Consider the following 13,599-nt stretch of genomic DNA (forward strand, 5'->3'; position numbering starts at 1 on the left):
TGTATAATTATAATATTGTAAACAGATTATTTACACTATATATATGAATTATTCTAAAAATATAAGATTATTATTTTAGTGGATATTTTTTCGTGTATATTTGCACAAACAGTGAAATAAATAAATTCTTATGAATACTATATATATATATATATGAATCGTTCGTCATATCTATATGAATTTAGAAAAATATGTATTTAAAAAGTTTTTATAAAACAGTATATAATGTACATAATATTATTTCAATCTATTATATTATTCAAAATCTATTATATTATTTCAAAATCTATTGTTATCTTAAAATGAAAAAATTTTCTGAAAATATTAAATTATTATCAAATTATTCGGCTGTTAATAGAATTAAAAAATATATATCTAAATATTAAAAAATCTAATTTTCGTACATTAAATTTATTAATTATTAATTTTCAAAATGTTATATTGGATTATTATCAGATCATGAACATGGATGAAAAATTAAATTTGTTTGATTAATGGTATAATTGATATATATATAATCATGATCATAATATTTCATTTGTTTAATTATTCACATAATTTCATATAATTTATTGAAACAATTTTTGAAGAGTGATTCTGGTAATTCACGCGAATTTGCATACATTGTAACAATAGTTTCAATATCAACGCAATGACTTTTTTTAACTTAATATATAAATTATGTTATTTAAGAAAAGAAAACTATACATCATATATGAACAATTTCTTTTTTAAGAAAAATTTTTTTTATACTTAACTATTAAATCAAGATATCGACGTAAATTTCTAGTTTTAATTTTAATAATTAAACAAATTGAAAATGGCAACGAACTAACGAATAAACTTTTTTTATAATTTCAACTGCATTTAAAATAAAATAAAGATGGTGTTATATATACAAAATTATTAGTAGTTTTTTAACATGTTTTATAATAATTAGTAATGTAATTTTATTTCGAAATATTTTATTAAATTGAAATAAACTATTACTTATCAGATGTATCAAGAAATTAAAATGAAATAAATGTTGATAATCATTAATTTGATTAAATTTATTTATTAAAATTATTTTGTTATTGATTAAATAATGTCATAAATTATTGTTATATTTGTGTTAAATTTATGGATAATTCATTGAATATAATATTCAATTTTTCTTCATATAATGCAACATTTTGCATTTTTAATTTTAATTCCATCAACATTTCTTTTAGCTGAAAATAAATAATGTAATAAATAAAGAAATATGAATAAATAATTAATGAAAAAAAAATTACACAATAATAATCCATATATATATCCTTAATTGATATAATATAATTTTTTTAAATTAATATATTTATATATATAATATATAATATATTATATATTAAAAGATTATATAGATTACATAATATAATTATAATATGTATGTACTTTAGAATGCAGATTTTCTATTTTCGGATATATTGTGTTAGTATTAGATGATTGCATAAATTTGTTAACAGAAAAAGTAATTAGTTTATGTTGTAAATTTTTTATATCGATTTTGTTTTTTTGATTAATTGCATGAAAACATAGACCAAAAGTTTGCAAACGTTTATTTAATTGGATTATAGCTTTGGTACTTTCTAATAGATATTTTTGCTCTTTTTCAATTTTAGCCATATTTCTAAAAGAAAAAGAAAGAATAAAAAAACTGATAAAAATAATATAATATTTTAAAAATGATATTGTAATTGATAATAACTAAATATTATTATTAATTATTTATTATTATATACACATATAATTATGTCAATATATTCGTAAGATGCTTTTAGAGACTAAAACAAACATAAAAGTTAAAATATGAAAAGATAAAGTTAATATATAGATAAAGTTTATTAAGTTATAAACAATTAATATTTATATTAGATAAAATGAAATAGAGAAAAAGAAAGGCAGTGACAGATAAAATATTCTTACTCATCCGTCTTCATCTTATGTAAATTTCAATTATAATTATATAATTTATAATTTAATTATTATATAATTATTTATAATTTAATAATAAATATTTTAACAATTAACAATTTATATTTTTGTACACTTTTGTATTTATTTTGATTTTGAGACTTAATCTTTTAAAAAAGTTTTACGAATATATTAACATCCTGTATATTGTAAAATGTTTAGTGCATAGAGCATGTTTATAGAAATGAGATATTTATGAAGAATTCTATTAAAATGATGAAAAAAATTTTAGTATTTGTTTTATATTTTTATTAACATTCTGTGCATGTATATATATACACATAAGTATGCACACGCACATGCATATACTTTAAATATTTCAGAAAATAAATGATCAAACTTTTCTAAAAATGAAAAAAGTTATATATAAGTCAAAAACGTGAATTTTTTCTTTTTGAGATATAAATATTTTTTTTTATATTTTTATTCACTTTGAAATTTTACAGGAATAATTATCACTTTTAATCAACACTTTTTTTTATTAGATATAAATATTATAATTGAGCAAAAAAAAGTCATTCTAAAAGACTTTATATCATAGTAGGTTTCTATTTAAACAATTGATCATTAAAATAATTTAATTAAAATAATTTATTTTATATATATACAAGTTAACAGAAATTGCAAAAAAATAACATTGTAATGCATGTCTTATTATAAAAGAAAATTATTTTCAACAATTATTTTTTAAAATATTCTTAAATTTTAAATATTCGTAAATTTTAAATATTCTTAAATAGTTTATTACAAACAAAAGATTTTTGTTTAAAAAAAAAAAAAAATTTTCAAATGTAAATTTTATTATGCAAATTTTTTTTTAAAAAATAAAATACGACATCAAAGTTTGATTATTTATTTCTGAAATATTTTATATAGTATATTAAATAATTTTTTATTAAATAATTCTCTATTAATAATTCTTAAATTAAAAAAAAATTTATCTATATAATTGATAATATAAATATTGAAAATTACTTTAATAAATAATTTTTATTATGCAGTATATAATATAATTGTATTTAAATAGATAATTTAATAAAAATTTATATTTTCTTACATATTAATATTAGTAATGATCTTTTCACTATTATTTTTTAATTCTATTAATGTTTGTTCTAGTTTTTCTTTTTGTTGAATTTCTCGTTGTAATATATACTCCAAACTTTCAATTTTAAGTTGAAATTTTGCAGCTTTTGTTTGAGAAAATAAAGTTTCTTTTGTTAAAATTTCGCATTCTTTAAGCACATTTTCATAATTTACTGATAAATTTGAATAATTAATTTTATCACGCATTTTTTCTTCTTCTAAACGATTAATTGCTTCTGACGCTGATTTTAAACGAATTCTTAATTCATTCGATATTTTTCGTTCATTTTGTAAAAGAGAATTTTTTGAACAAAGTTCTTCACTTATCAAAAGACGTTCTTTTTCTAAATTATCTAATTCTTTCTAAAAAAATTGTATTATTAAATATTTAATTATTATATTTATTATAAGAGATTAAATTATTTTAGTATCATTTTCATATTTGAATTTTCTATATAATATATTTATTTATATTAAAAAATTTATAAAAATAATATTTACTGTATTTCGTTGAATTTCATAAATTATTTCGTGAAATTTTCTTTCAAAAAGAAAAATATCTAGGATATTAAATTGAATATTTTTCATCTTTGTGCGATTGATTTAATTATTAATTATTAAAGAATAATTATTAATAAATATTAATTTATTAAGTTATCTATTAGTTTGTTTTATTTCATTCTATAAAGTAGTAAAAGTTATATATAAATTATTCAAAGTTTGAAACACTACTGACATCTTTATATTCGATCTATCAAACTTGATGAAAACATTATATAAAAAAAAATATTAATTTTATAAGAATTTAAATTGATATAAAATATAAAAAAAAAAGTTAAAAGAAATATTTAAATTTATTTATTTATATTAATATAATATTAATACATTTTTTTATATAAATTACAATTTATATAAAGTATTAAAAGAATAAAGATTTGAAATATTNTTTTGAATTAAATACTATCATCAGAAAAGAAAGAGATATGGAAAAAACAATATAAATTTATATATTAATAAAAAGTTATTTTATTAAATTTATAAATTATTAAAAAATTAATGACTATCCATGAATTGAATATCTGAAAGTAATAAAACTGTATTTGGTAAAGGTCTTGGTTGTGGACTCAAAACTGTAAATGTTTGTCTATCAACATCAACATTAGTCCTGTAAATAAGAAGTGATTTTCAATATCAAAATTGTTCTTAATTAAATAATAACTATATTAATAATTATATATTATAATTATATAATTTATAATATTTATAATTATTATTACATAGTATTAAAATATTTTAATGATGATTCTTACACACAAACAAATCCAGCAACATTAGTTTGTACTACATCATCTTCTGGTGAATCAGCAAATGAAACAGATAATAAGTGATGAAGAAGATTTGGTCCAGGTGTAACAGCTACTAATTTTGTTAAATTATCTTCTGCTTTCATTCCAAGTGGCATACAAGATGCAGGAAGTACTGGAGCTCCAATTTTATATAATCTAGCCTCATTCCATTTCACTTCAAAGCTATGTGGATAAAGTGGCATTCTAGATCCATAAAAATATTCTCTAACACTTTGATCTCTGGCTTCTGTTCTTTGAGTTTGACTCCTTTCTACAACTCCACCACTTTTTGGCAAAAATACAACTTTAACAAAGTCTGGCATATCTCTAACAAGTTCATTATAGAGTCTTTCTTGATCAAGTACTAGAATTGCATCAACTTCAAAAGCTTGAGCAGCATGTGTCAATAATTTATATCCAGCTCCTTTTACCCAACCACAAGTATTTATTACAATTCCTGAAACTCTAGCTTTTTTATTTGCCTGCAATCTATCAGAACAGACTTCTGCTAATCGTGTTACAAGAAGATTATAAAGAGCAACATTGGCTTGTGGAGATTTATGTCCAAAGTGAAAGACTAAAGGTGCTTGTTGGCTGAAACCATCAACTACATTAGATGGACGTTCAACAAGTAATGCTCCAACAGTACCTGGTATTGCTATATGACCTTGACCAACATCTAAATCTACAAAAATTGGTCTACGACCCATTCTAACTGCATAATTTAATAAAAGTCTACAAAGAGTTGATTTTCCTACATCACAAGGGCCAACAATCATTGTTATTGGACCTCTAGTGTCTTCTTTTTCTGCAGCTTCTCTGAGCCTTTCCATTGCAGCATGACAATTTAAATAAAGGCCCATTGGTGTTTCTTTTGCAACATAACTTACATCAGTTTTGCCAACTAATTCTACTGTGCAGCCTTGCCAAGTAAATGCAGCTACTTTTGCACCAGCTGTAAATTCATATTTTTTTCCTTTTACTAATTCTGTACCAAAAACTTCTGCTAATCCACTTTTTAACTATAAAAAATTATTGTAAATATTATAATGCTTTATAGAAAATAGAAATGAATAATAATAAATAGAAATGAAGATATAAGTAAAAATGAAATTATATACGTAATGCAATTATATATATAAATAATCAAAGCAAATAATATAAAAATAATGTAAAATACAAATAAAATATATTTTGTACATACCTCTAACGTAACTTTTTCATTTTTCGTTTCAACTTCAAATCGTAATTCACAATCTGGATCTAATTTAAATTCTTGTGTTTGTGTTTTTTCGTCTGTCATTTTGTTAATATAAATAACATTCTCTTATTATATATCTTTTAAGAATATATATTTTTTAATACGTTTATCTTGTTTACTTGATGTATTCTAACCTCTATATTAACATTCGATACTATCGATATTTTCTAAAATTATATATATTATCGATAATTAAAAGTATCGATATATACCGACATATTAATAGAACGAGCGGTGCCACGCATAGTAACCTGGAAGTTTAACCTTAAACGAAACATCAAAAAATTTGTAAAAAAATGATTGCATTAGCAGTTATTGCAAAATTTTGGCAAGAGTATACGAAAACTACACCAAAAAAACTTAAAATAATAGATGCTTATCTACTTTATGTGTTTTTAACGGGTGTTATACAATTCATATATTGTTGCCTGGTCGGCACATTCCCTTTTAATAGTTTTCTTAGTGGATTTATTTCTTGTGTGTCATGTTTTGTTCTTGGAGGTATTATTAGTAATATTACTATTTAAATCCACATACTTTTTTTATGTATTTTATTCTATTAATTTTATAATTTTTATAAATTTCAATATTTATTTTTACTATCATAAAAAATATATTGTAAGTAATTTTCTAATTTTGTATTAATTAAAATAAAAAACAGTTTTATTACAGTTCTATTTAAAAAATATTTTAAATTGACTTTATGTTTATTTCTTTGATTGTATTCTTTAATTTTATAATTTTATTTTATATATATATATTTTTTAATTTTATTTATATGTATATATATGTACATTTAGCATTTATATTTAATATAAAATATAATTTATAATATGGAAATTGTATAAATATGATTGCATTCTATTAGCATGTTTTTTATTATATATCCTATATATTAATTATTTATTATAAAGAATTTAATAAATGATTGAAATCATTATATTTATTATAATCTTTTTTTAATAAAAAGATTATAATATGAAAAAAAAATTATAATATGATTTTGCATATATTAAAATATTTTTCTTTAATAAATTTATGATAAATTTTATCATTAATGTTTTACTTTTTTTTTTATTTTGTATATTTTATAAATATTTATATCACGAAAATTTGAAATATAATTTTTTATTGTAGTAAATATGAAATTATATATATGAAATATTTTTCTTTAATTAGTTTTTATAATAAAGATATTAAGTTTAATTCATAAAAGTCTTTCTATTTCTATATTCATAAAATCTATGTTAAAATTTATCATAAGTATATTTTCTAATTTTTTTTTATTATGTTTCAGTTTGCTTACGACTACAAGTGAATCCCCAAAACAAAAATCAATTTCATGGAATAAGTCCAGAGAGAGGATTTGCAGATTTTATTTTTGCACATGTAATTCTACATCTTGTTGTTATGAATTTTATTGGTTAAAAATGAAAAATAAAATTTGATTTGTAAAATTTTATAATAAACTATTAAGATTATTATTACATTTAAATTTAAAATTGAATCCTGCTAAAATGAATAAGTATTATACTTGAAGAATAAAAATAATTGAATTATAATATTTATTTATACAAATTGCATATTTTAATAGTAAAACTTTTTTATTTTATTTGTGTATGTATGTATGTGTGTATGCGCACACGCGTATATATATAAATAATAAAGCCCAACTAAACCAATCCTATATATAATATATATATATAATCCTATTTATTATTACACATAAATAAGACATGTATAAATCATAAAATTAAATAAATATAGATCATTGATTTTTAAATAATTTTGTTTCATAGAAAAAAAACAATTTGTTTGTACTTATAAAATTAAAATTAATAATAAAAATTAAAATATAATTTATTAACAAAAATGCTAAATTTTTATTTCTTTTTTAATCAAATTAAAAAAAATGATATTACTTTCAACAATATAATATTATCAGTCCTCTAATAATGAATATATAATTCACAACCAGTTGATTAATTAAAATAAATTTTTTTTTTATATTTTTAAGATACATAATAATTTTATGAACAGAAAAATAAAACTTTAAAAAATCTTAAAAACACAAATACATAGATTTTCAAAAAAATTATTTTTCGGCAGAAAATAAATGAAAATCTAAGTAGCATTTTTTTAAAGAATAAAAACATTAACATTATTAAAAAAGATTTATGAAAAATATTATGATTTTATAAGAAATTGAATTTTCTTAATATATAAGCTTAAGATTCAAGAAAAATTTTTTGAAGGTAATAAGAAAAAAATAAGAAAAAAAAAAAAAAAGATTAAGACTTCTGAAAATTTATATTTCTTAATTTTAATAAATAAAGAATTAAAAATAATTAAGCGAATAATACTTTTAAGTTAATTCTTATTAGCACTAAAAAGGAAATGATTAATACTTTAAGTTAATTATCCATATTTTTACTTAAAAATAAATAAAATATATTTTTGCAAAAATTATTCTTGAGACTGGAAAATAATTTTTAAAAAATCTATTGCTAAAGATCGAAATCTTAAATAATATGATAGTATTAAAATAAAAAAAAAGCAAATATAATATTGATGAGTGCGAAATTTTTATGAAAATTAAAGAAGAGAAATTAATGGAAAAAAAAACTGTGCCTAAAACTTGTCCTTTTTAAAAATACAACGAAAATTAAAATCTTTCAAAAATTCTTAGATTCATAAACAATAATAATAAAGATTATAACTTATATAGAAAGATAAAAAAAAAATAAGATAATTCAGTGTTGCCAGAAAAATTCTCTACTAAGCGCAAGATGACATCATACTGTTATATACATTAATACAAATATATCATACGAAAATTAGTGGTATTAATATCTTTATCATTCACAATCCTACATATCCACAATTATGTATCTAAAGTATAATATGAACATAACACGCGTTATTCAGTTTCCAAATTTCTATCATTTACCAGTTCTTATCATATTCATCATTTTTTACGCTACCATTTTTTCCTTATTTCTGGCAACTCTGTATTTGATAATAAAAAAAAAAAAAAGAAAGGAAAAAAAAAGTAAATGGATATCAGTGGACATGTACTCAAAAAAATCAGTCGTTATAATCTTCTTTAAAGAAGATGGCCGCTACGAAGCACAAAAACCAAAAATATCAATATATATCTCTCTGTTTTCAATATTTTATGAGGTGACATTAGAAACATGTTGGTCAACTTCATGCTTTTTTCGGCGTTTTTCGAAATATCTCTTCTTAGCAGCAAGTCTTAGTAGCTCTTTACGACGCTGTAGGATTTGTTCTCTTTCGGACGATGATTTGGAAAACCGTCCTCCTAGACTGGAAGGTTCTTCCCCACTACAATAATTAATTTTGAAAATTTTTATATTAAGCAAATTGTATTATATTATAACTTTAAAACAAGGTAAAGTTATAGAAAATTATTTTCTCTCCGATTTCGATGATTTTGGAATATATAATATCAACATTTTCTTATACGTATAATAAGTGAGTTTTAATTTTCGAGATATTTGCAAAAAAATTGCAATTATTATGTAAAATTTTTCTTATGTTTATATATATATCCATAATGTGTATCAGTATGAGAATAGAGATTACTTATTAATTATTTATAATTTTGATAATAAAATATAATATTATATTAAAATATTATATAAATTGCGATTGAAACTTAAAATATATAATGAGTGAATTAATGTTATATTTAATATCTATTCATAGCAAAAATTTGAATATGAAAATATAATACAAAACAATTCTTGAGAGACTAAAATTACAATGACCGATATTATAATAATAGATACTAAATGATATAAAGCCAATATTACTAGATATATTGTAATTTTTGTTATTATAACTTCGATTATCTATTTTATTTTCTACGGATCCAAAAAAAATCATTGAAATCAGAAATAAAATAACTTTACTATAATAAAAATAAAAATAAAAATAAATAAAATGTATTTATGAATTATTTTAAAAAAGTGTTTAAAAAATGAAGTTATTTTTTACATTTAATCCTTCATGAATAATTAAATCGTTTACATCCAAAACAAAATTTCATTTTAAAGTCTCTTTAAAAAGAATGCATATTAATTTAAAATAAATATTTAATAATTTTAAAATGTGTACTGAATTTAATAGAATCATTAAAATTAATTAATTATTAAATAGTCTTTCTTAATACTAACTTGATTTAAAAAAATCAAAAGAAAAATTATCGAAATTAAATAATAAAGGAATTATCTTAATATATTTTACTAAGAACTTCTTATAAATATGTAAAATACATATACAATTTTTTATTTTTTTGTTTCAAGTTAATTTTTAAGAAAATATTGTATATAATAATTAAAGATTATTAATTTTACATGATTTAATTTTCCATCCATATATTTATTAAAAGAAAAATTTGATCAACTTTTTAATATTATCTTTTCGATTTCAACAAATTTGAAATATGTCTTTGAAATATATCTTATTTCAATAAATTTGAAAGACATTATATTGAGCAGTTTTCTTCTTTATATAACTAGCAATTTTCAAGTTTTTTCAAAAATCTTTTATTATTATATTCTATCTATGTGTGCATTTATGATAGTATATGTATCAATATATAATTTTATTTTTGTTTATAAATATAAGAATTTTTAATTATATATATTATATTATATATATATTACAATTAATAAAATTATTATATAAATTATAATTTATAAAAAGAGTGTAAAAAATGTATGATATATAATAAGGAATGATCAAATATATGCATACTTTGTTAGAGATCTATAAATAAAAATCAATAATGTAATATCAAAACTTTTTCATAAATAATTCGAAAATTAAAATCAACTATTAATTATGTGTAAAGGAAGATATTTTATATCATAAAATAATGTCTTTAATAACATATTTGAATTATTAAAATTGACAGATTGATCAAAAAAGCCATCATATAATTATTTTAATAAAATCATATAATTATTTTAATTATTTTATAGTTTTGCTAAAAAAGTTTTTTAAAAATTATTAATAAAAATTATCTATTTAATTTTAATATTTATTTATATATTTATTTATTTATAAATTAAATTTAAGAATAAAAAGAAAGAAAATACCTATCAGTCAGAGGAATATCAAATCTTGGATCTGAAGATAATGTCGTTGAAGAGCTATTTAAAGAAACACTAGTTTCAGTAGTACTGGTATGGATTTGAAGGACGGATTCCGATTGTGGTTCTTCGATTATACGATGAGGAGATATTAGCACTCCATCCAAGATATTTTCAACTGTCCATTCAACTGATCTGGTCATTCTAAGATCTTCTACAATTAGATTACGCGGAAAATGTGGAAACAGTTGCTGCACCTGTTTTAATAGTGAATAATATAATTATTTTCTTTCATTATAATAAAATTATAATAAAATTATATATATTAAAATATTTTTTTGGTGATTTTTTGTAATGGAAAGTTAAATAAAAATTTTATTTTGATTCAAATAATAATAAATCAGATATAATAAAAAGTGCATATTGCATATTTTTATACAAATTTAATATAATCATATATATCAACTCTGATAATTAATGAATATTTTTCTCTAGTATTTTTTCTCTAGTATTTATCTTTGCTATAATATATGAAAACACAACATATGAAAAAAATTTAATATTAGAAAGTAAAAAATATAATGTAATAATTCTTTTCAGCAAATTAATAAAATCTTTGAATATATAAGAATTTCTTTTTAGTAAAGAATAGATAAAATATACATATACATATATGTACATATAAATAGTGATTATATATACATATTATATATTATATACATATAAATTTCTCATATAATTGCTTCATCAATTTGAATAAATAATTAGAATCATCTAATAGCAAATTGATAGTAGATTGAAATCCAATTTATATCAAAGACGAAAATTTGGCCATCAAAAACTGGCATCAAAACATTGTATCATTATCCGTTTTGTCATTTGTTTTTGGTTTTACCATCAAATCTTGTTATATGAGACAATAGTTGATGTTAAAAATTGTGTTTCTTCCATGTTTCAATAATTAAGTGCAATATAAATTTTGTTATGTTTCATATATTCTTATGAAACTGTAATCAGTTATTCAAACAGAATTTGAACATTTTTAATACGAATTTATCTTTAGCAAAATTTGCAATATTTCTGCAATCTGTCGATATATTATTTTAAAAAGTGTTTCTTATTTTTTTAATTTTTATAATAAAAATTAATAAAAAACAAAAAATTTTTTAAAACAATATTTTTTAAACAAATAAATTTGAAAAATTCCTATATAGCTGAAATATAGAAATTTCTGAGTTTTTTGATTAAAAGAAAGCAAATTAATATATAAATCTTTTTTCTAAATTTAATAAATTTAAAAATATTCTATGAAATATATTTAATTTCTAATTTTGAGAATTATTTTTACTTTTTTTTAATTTTAATATGAAAAATATTTTTTCAAAAAATATTTAAATTATTATTATATTAATAATTATAGTATCATTTTTATTATTTGAAATCTTATTAATAAATTTTCTATTTTGCTCCAAATAAATATAAATTTCGAAGAATATCTAATTCCAATTATGTTTTATTTATTATATTATCCAATTATTATTTTATTTATTAAATGATATCAATAGATGAATAAAAATCATGTTAATTTTTTTAATTATAAGAATTTTAATTAGCTTATCAATTTATTGTATAGTTAATTTTATGAAAAAATAAAAATATCTTAATAAAAAAATATGATTACGTAATATATGTATATAATATACTTATATAATTAAACACACCTGTCTAATCATAGCATCCATTTGCGAATTATTATGTGTAATAGTAGAAATATTCCCACGTAATCTGTTATGAGAAACTTCAACAGAGAAGCTCGGTAACCAAGATACATATCTTGAACCATCGAAATGAAAGAAATGATTTTCATTCCGTCTGGCTGGTGTTTGTGGTTCATTTTGTAATTCTTGTGTGTTTTCTCGATGGCTAGGTTGCATGCTTAAAGCAAGTCTACAAGTTGGACAAGAAGTGTCCTGTTCTAACCAGGATTGTAAACAAGAATTGTGAAAAAGATGAGCACAAGGTAACTTTCGAGCTGTTTCCATTTTCTCCCAGCAAATAGCGCAATTATCCGAGTTTTCTGCTAATTCCTCTTGAGTTGCCATTGGATAGCTAGAATAAATATTTAAATATTTTAATATTTTAAATACTGCAAGTAAATTAATTAATTAATTTTAATTTAAATTTCTAAAGATTTAAATTTAAAATAGTACTTTGTTATATTTTTTATATATGTATTTTTTTATTATTTTTTTTATTTTTTATTTTTTTATTATTCTGGTAAAAAATACTCACTTCTGTTCCATATGATTTAAGACAGCAAGATAATTCCTATGTTTTGTAATTTTGCGTTGTATCTCATAGAAAAGATACCTAAGTTGCATACAAATTACAAGGGATGCCATGCTTAAAAATATATTACTCCAAAGTAACATATGAACATGATGGAGGAAATCTACAGCTAGCACTATTAATTCTGCTGCTAAATCTGTATAATATGTTAAAGGACCCCTTTTATCCCAAGAACGTTGTGAGGAAGTTCCAGCTCCTCGAGTATCATATAAATGAATAATATATCGTATCATAACATGAATTGTTCTGACACCTAATAGAATGCACTGTTAACAAAGAAAATAAATTTTTAGAATTATGTGTATTTAATATATTAAATATATTATAAATATATAAAATATATATTAATATATATATTAATATATATATTTATAATATATATTTATATATATTTTATATATATATAATATAATATATTTATATATATTATATAATATAT

At 19.4% G+C, this 13,599-nt stretch overlaps 4 protein-coding genes across 5 annotated transcripts in view; 1 reads left to right on the forward strand and 3 right to left on the reverse strand.

The window, feature by feature from the left end:
• Nucleotides 1-165: 165 nt before the first annotated feature.
• Nucleotides 166-3,288, reverse strand: LOC122714421. The gene is made up of 3 exons (XM_043935738.1): nucleotides 3,053-3,288; nucleotides 1,417-1,651; nucleotides 166-171 (listed from the first exon to the last, which is right to left on the reverse strand). The coding sequence occupies exons 1-3, from the start codon at nucleotides 3,286-3,288 to the stop codon at nucleotides 166-168; spliced, it is 477 nt and encodes a 158-aa protein (XP_043791673.1).
• Nucleotides 3,289-4,083: 795 nt separating this feature from the next.
• Nucleotides 4,084-5,862, reverse strand: LOC122714439 (protein CLP1 homolog). The gene is made up of 3 exons (XM_043935762.1): nucleotides 5,632-5,862; nucleotides 4,392-5,449; nucleotides 4,084-4,246 (listed from the first exon to the last, which is right to left on the reverse strand). The coding sequence occupies exons 1-3, from the start codon at nucleotides 5,728-5,730 to the stop codon at nucleotides 4,135-4,137; spliced, it is 1,269 nt and encodes a 422-aa protein (XP_043791697.1). The 5' UTR covers nucleotides 5,731-5,862; the 3' UTR covers nucleotides 4,084-4,134.
• Nucleotides 5,863-5,911: 49 nt separating this feature from the next.
• Nucleotides 5,912-7,175, forward strand: LOC122714441 (dolichyl-diphosphooligosaccharide--protein glycosyltransferase subunit DAD1). The gene is made up of 2 exons (XM_043935765.1): nucleotides 5,912-6,189; nucleotides 6,986-7,175. Exons 1-2 carry the CDS (start codon nucleotides 5,985-5,987, stop codon nucleotides 7,114-7,116), a joined length of 336 nt encoding a protein of 111 aa, XP_043791700.1. The 5' UTR covers nucleotides 5,912-5,984; the 3' UTR covers nucleotides 7,117-7,175.
• Nucleotides 7,176-8,326: 1,151 nt separating this feature from the next.
• Nucleotides 8,327-13,599, reverse strand: part of LOC122714452 (E3 ubiquitin-protein ligase AMFR-like) — a 71,194-nt gene continuing 65,921 nt past the window's right edge. For both annotated transcript variants that reach the window (XM_043935783.1, XM_043935782.1), the window contains exons 5-8: nucleotides 13,104-13,426; nucleotides 12,533-12,920; nucleotides 10,818-11,068; nucleotides 8,327-9,036 (exon numbers count right to left, since the gene is read on the reverse strand). In XM_043935783.1, coding sequence (XP_043791718.1) covers nucleotides 8,865-9,036; nucleotides 10,818-11,068; nucleotides 12,533-12,920; nucleotides 13,104-13,426 — 1,134 coding nt within the window. In that variant the 3' untranslated portion in view covers nucleotides 8,327-8,864. The remainder of the gene's footprint in view (nucleotides 9,037-10,817; nucleotides 11,069-12,532; nucleotides 12,921-13,103; nucleotides 13,427-13,599) is intronic.

Source organism: Apis laboriosa, unplaced genomic scaffold (assembly GCF_014066325.1).
Source record: "Apis laboriosa isolate Shangri-la unplaced genomic scaffold, ASM1406632v1 scaffold30_cov140, whole genome shotgun sequence".
Classification (NCBI taxonomy): domain Eukaryota; kingdom Metazoa; phylum Arthropoda; class Insecta; order Hymenoptera; family Apidae; genus Apis; species Apis laboriosa.

Excerpts from the sequence above, each read along its gene's own strand:
- LOC122714441 (XM_043935765.1), top strand. The coding sequence starts at position 5,985 with ATGATTGCATTAGCAGTTATTGCAAAATTTTGGCAAGAGTATACGAAA. Across the intron at positions 6,190-6,985 it reads GTCATGTTTTGTTCTTGGAG|TTTGCTTACGACTACAAGTG; the intron begins GTATTATTAGTA and ends ATTATGTTTCAG.
- LOC122714421 (XM_043935738.1), bottom strand. The coding sequence starts at position 3,288 with ATGCGTGATAAAATTAATTATTCAAATTTATCAGTAAATTATGAAAAT. Across the intron at positions 1,652-3,052 it reads ATCATTACTAATATTAATAT|AAATATGGCTAAAATTGAAA; the intron begins GTAAGAAAATAT and ends TTTTTCTTTTAG.
- LOC122714439 (XM_043935762.1), bottom strand. The coding sequence starts at position 5,730 with ATGACAGACGAAAAAACACAAACACAAGAATTTAAATTAGATCCAGAT. Across the intron at positions 5,450-5,631 it reads ATGAAAAAGTTACGTTAGAG|TTAAAAAGTGGATTAGCAGA; the intron begins GTATGTACAAAA and ends AATTTTTTATAG. Across the intron at positions 4,247-4,391 it reads GTTGCTGGATTTGTTTGTGT|GACTAATGTTGATGTTGATA; the intron begins GTAAGAATCATC and ends TCTTATTTACAG.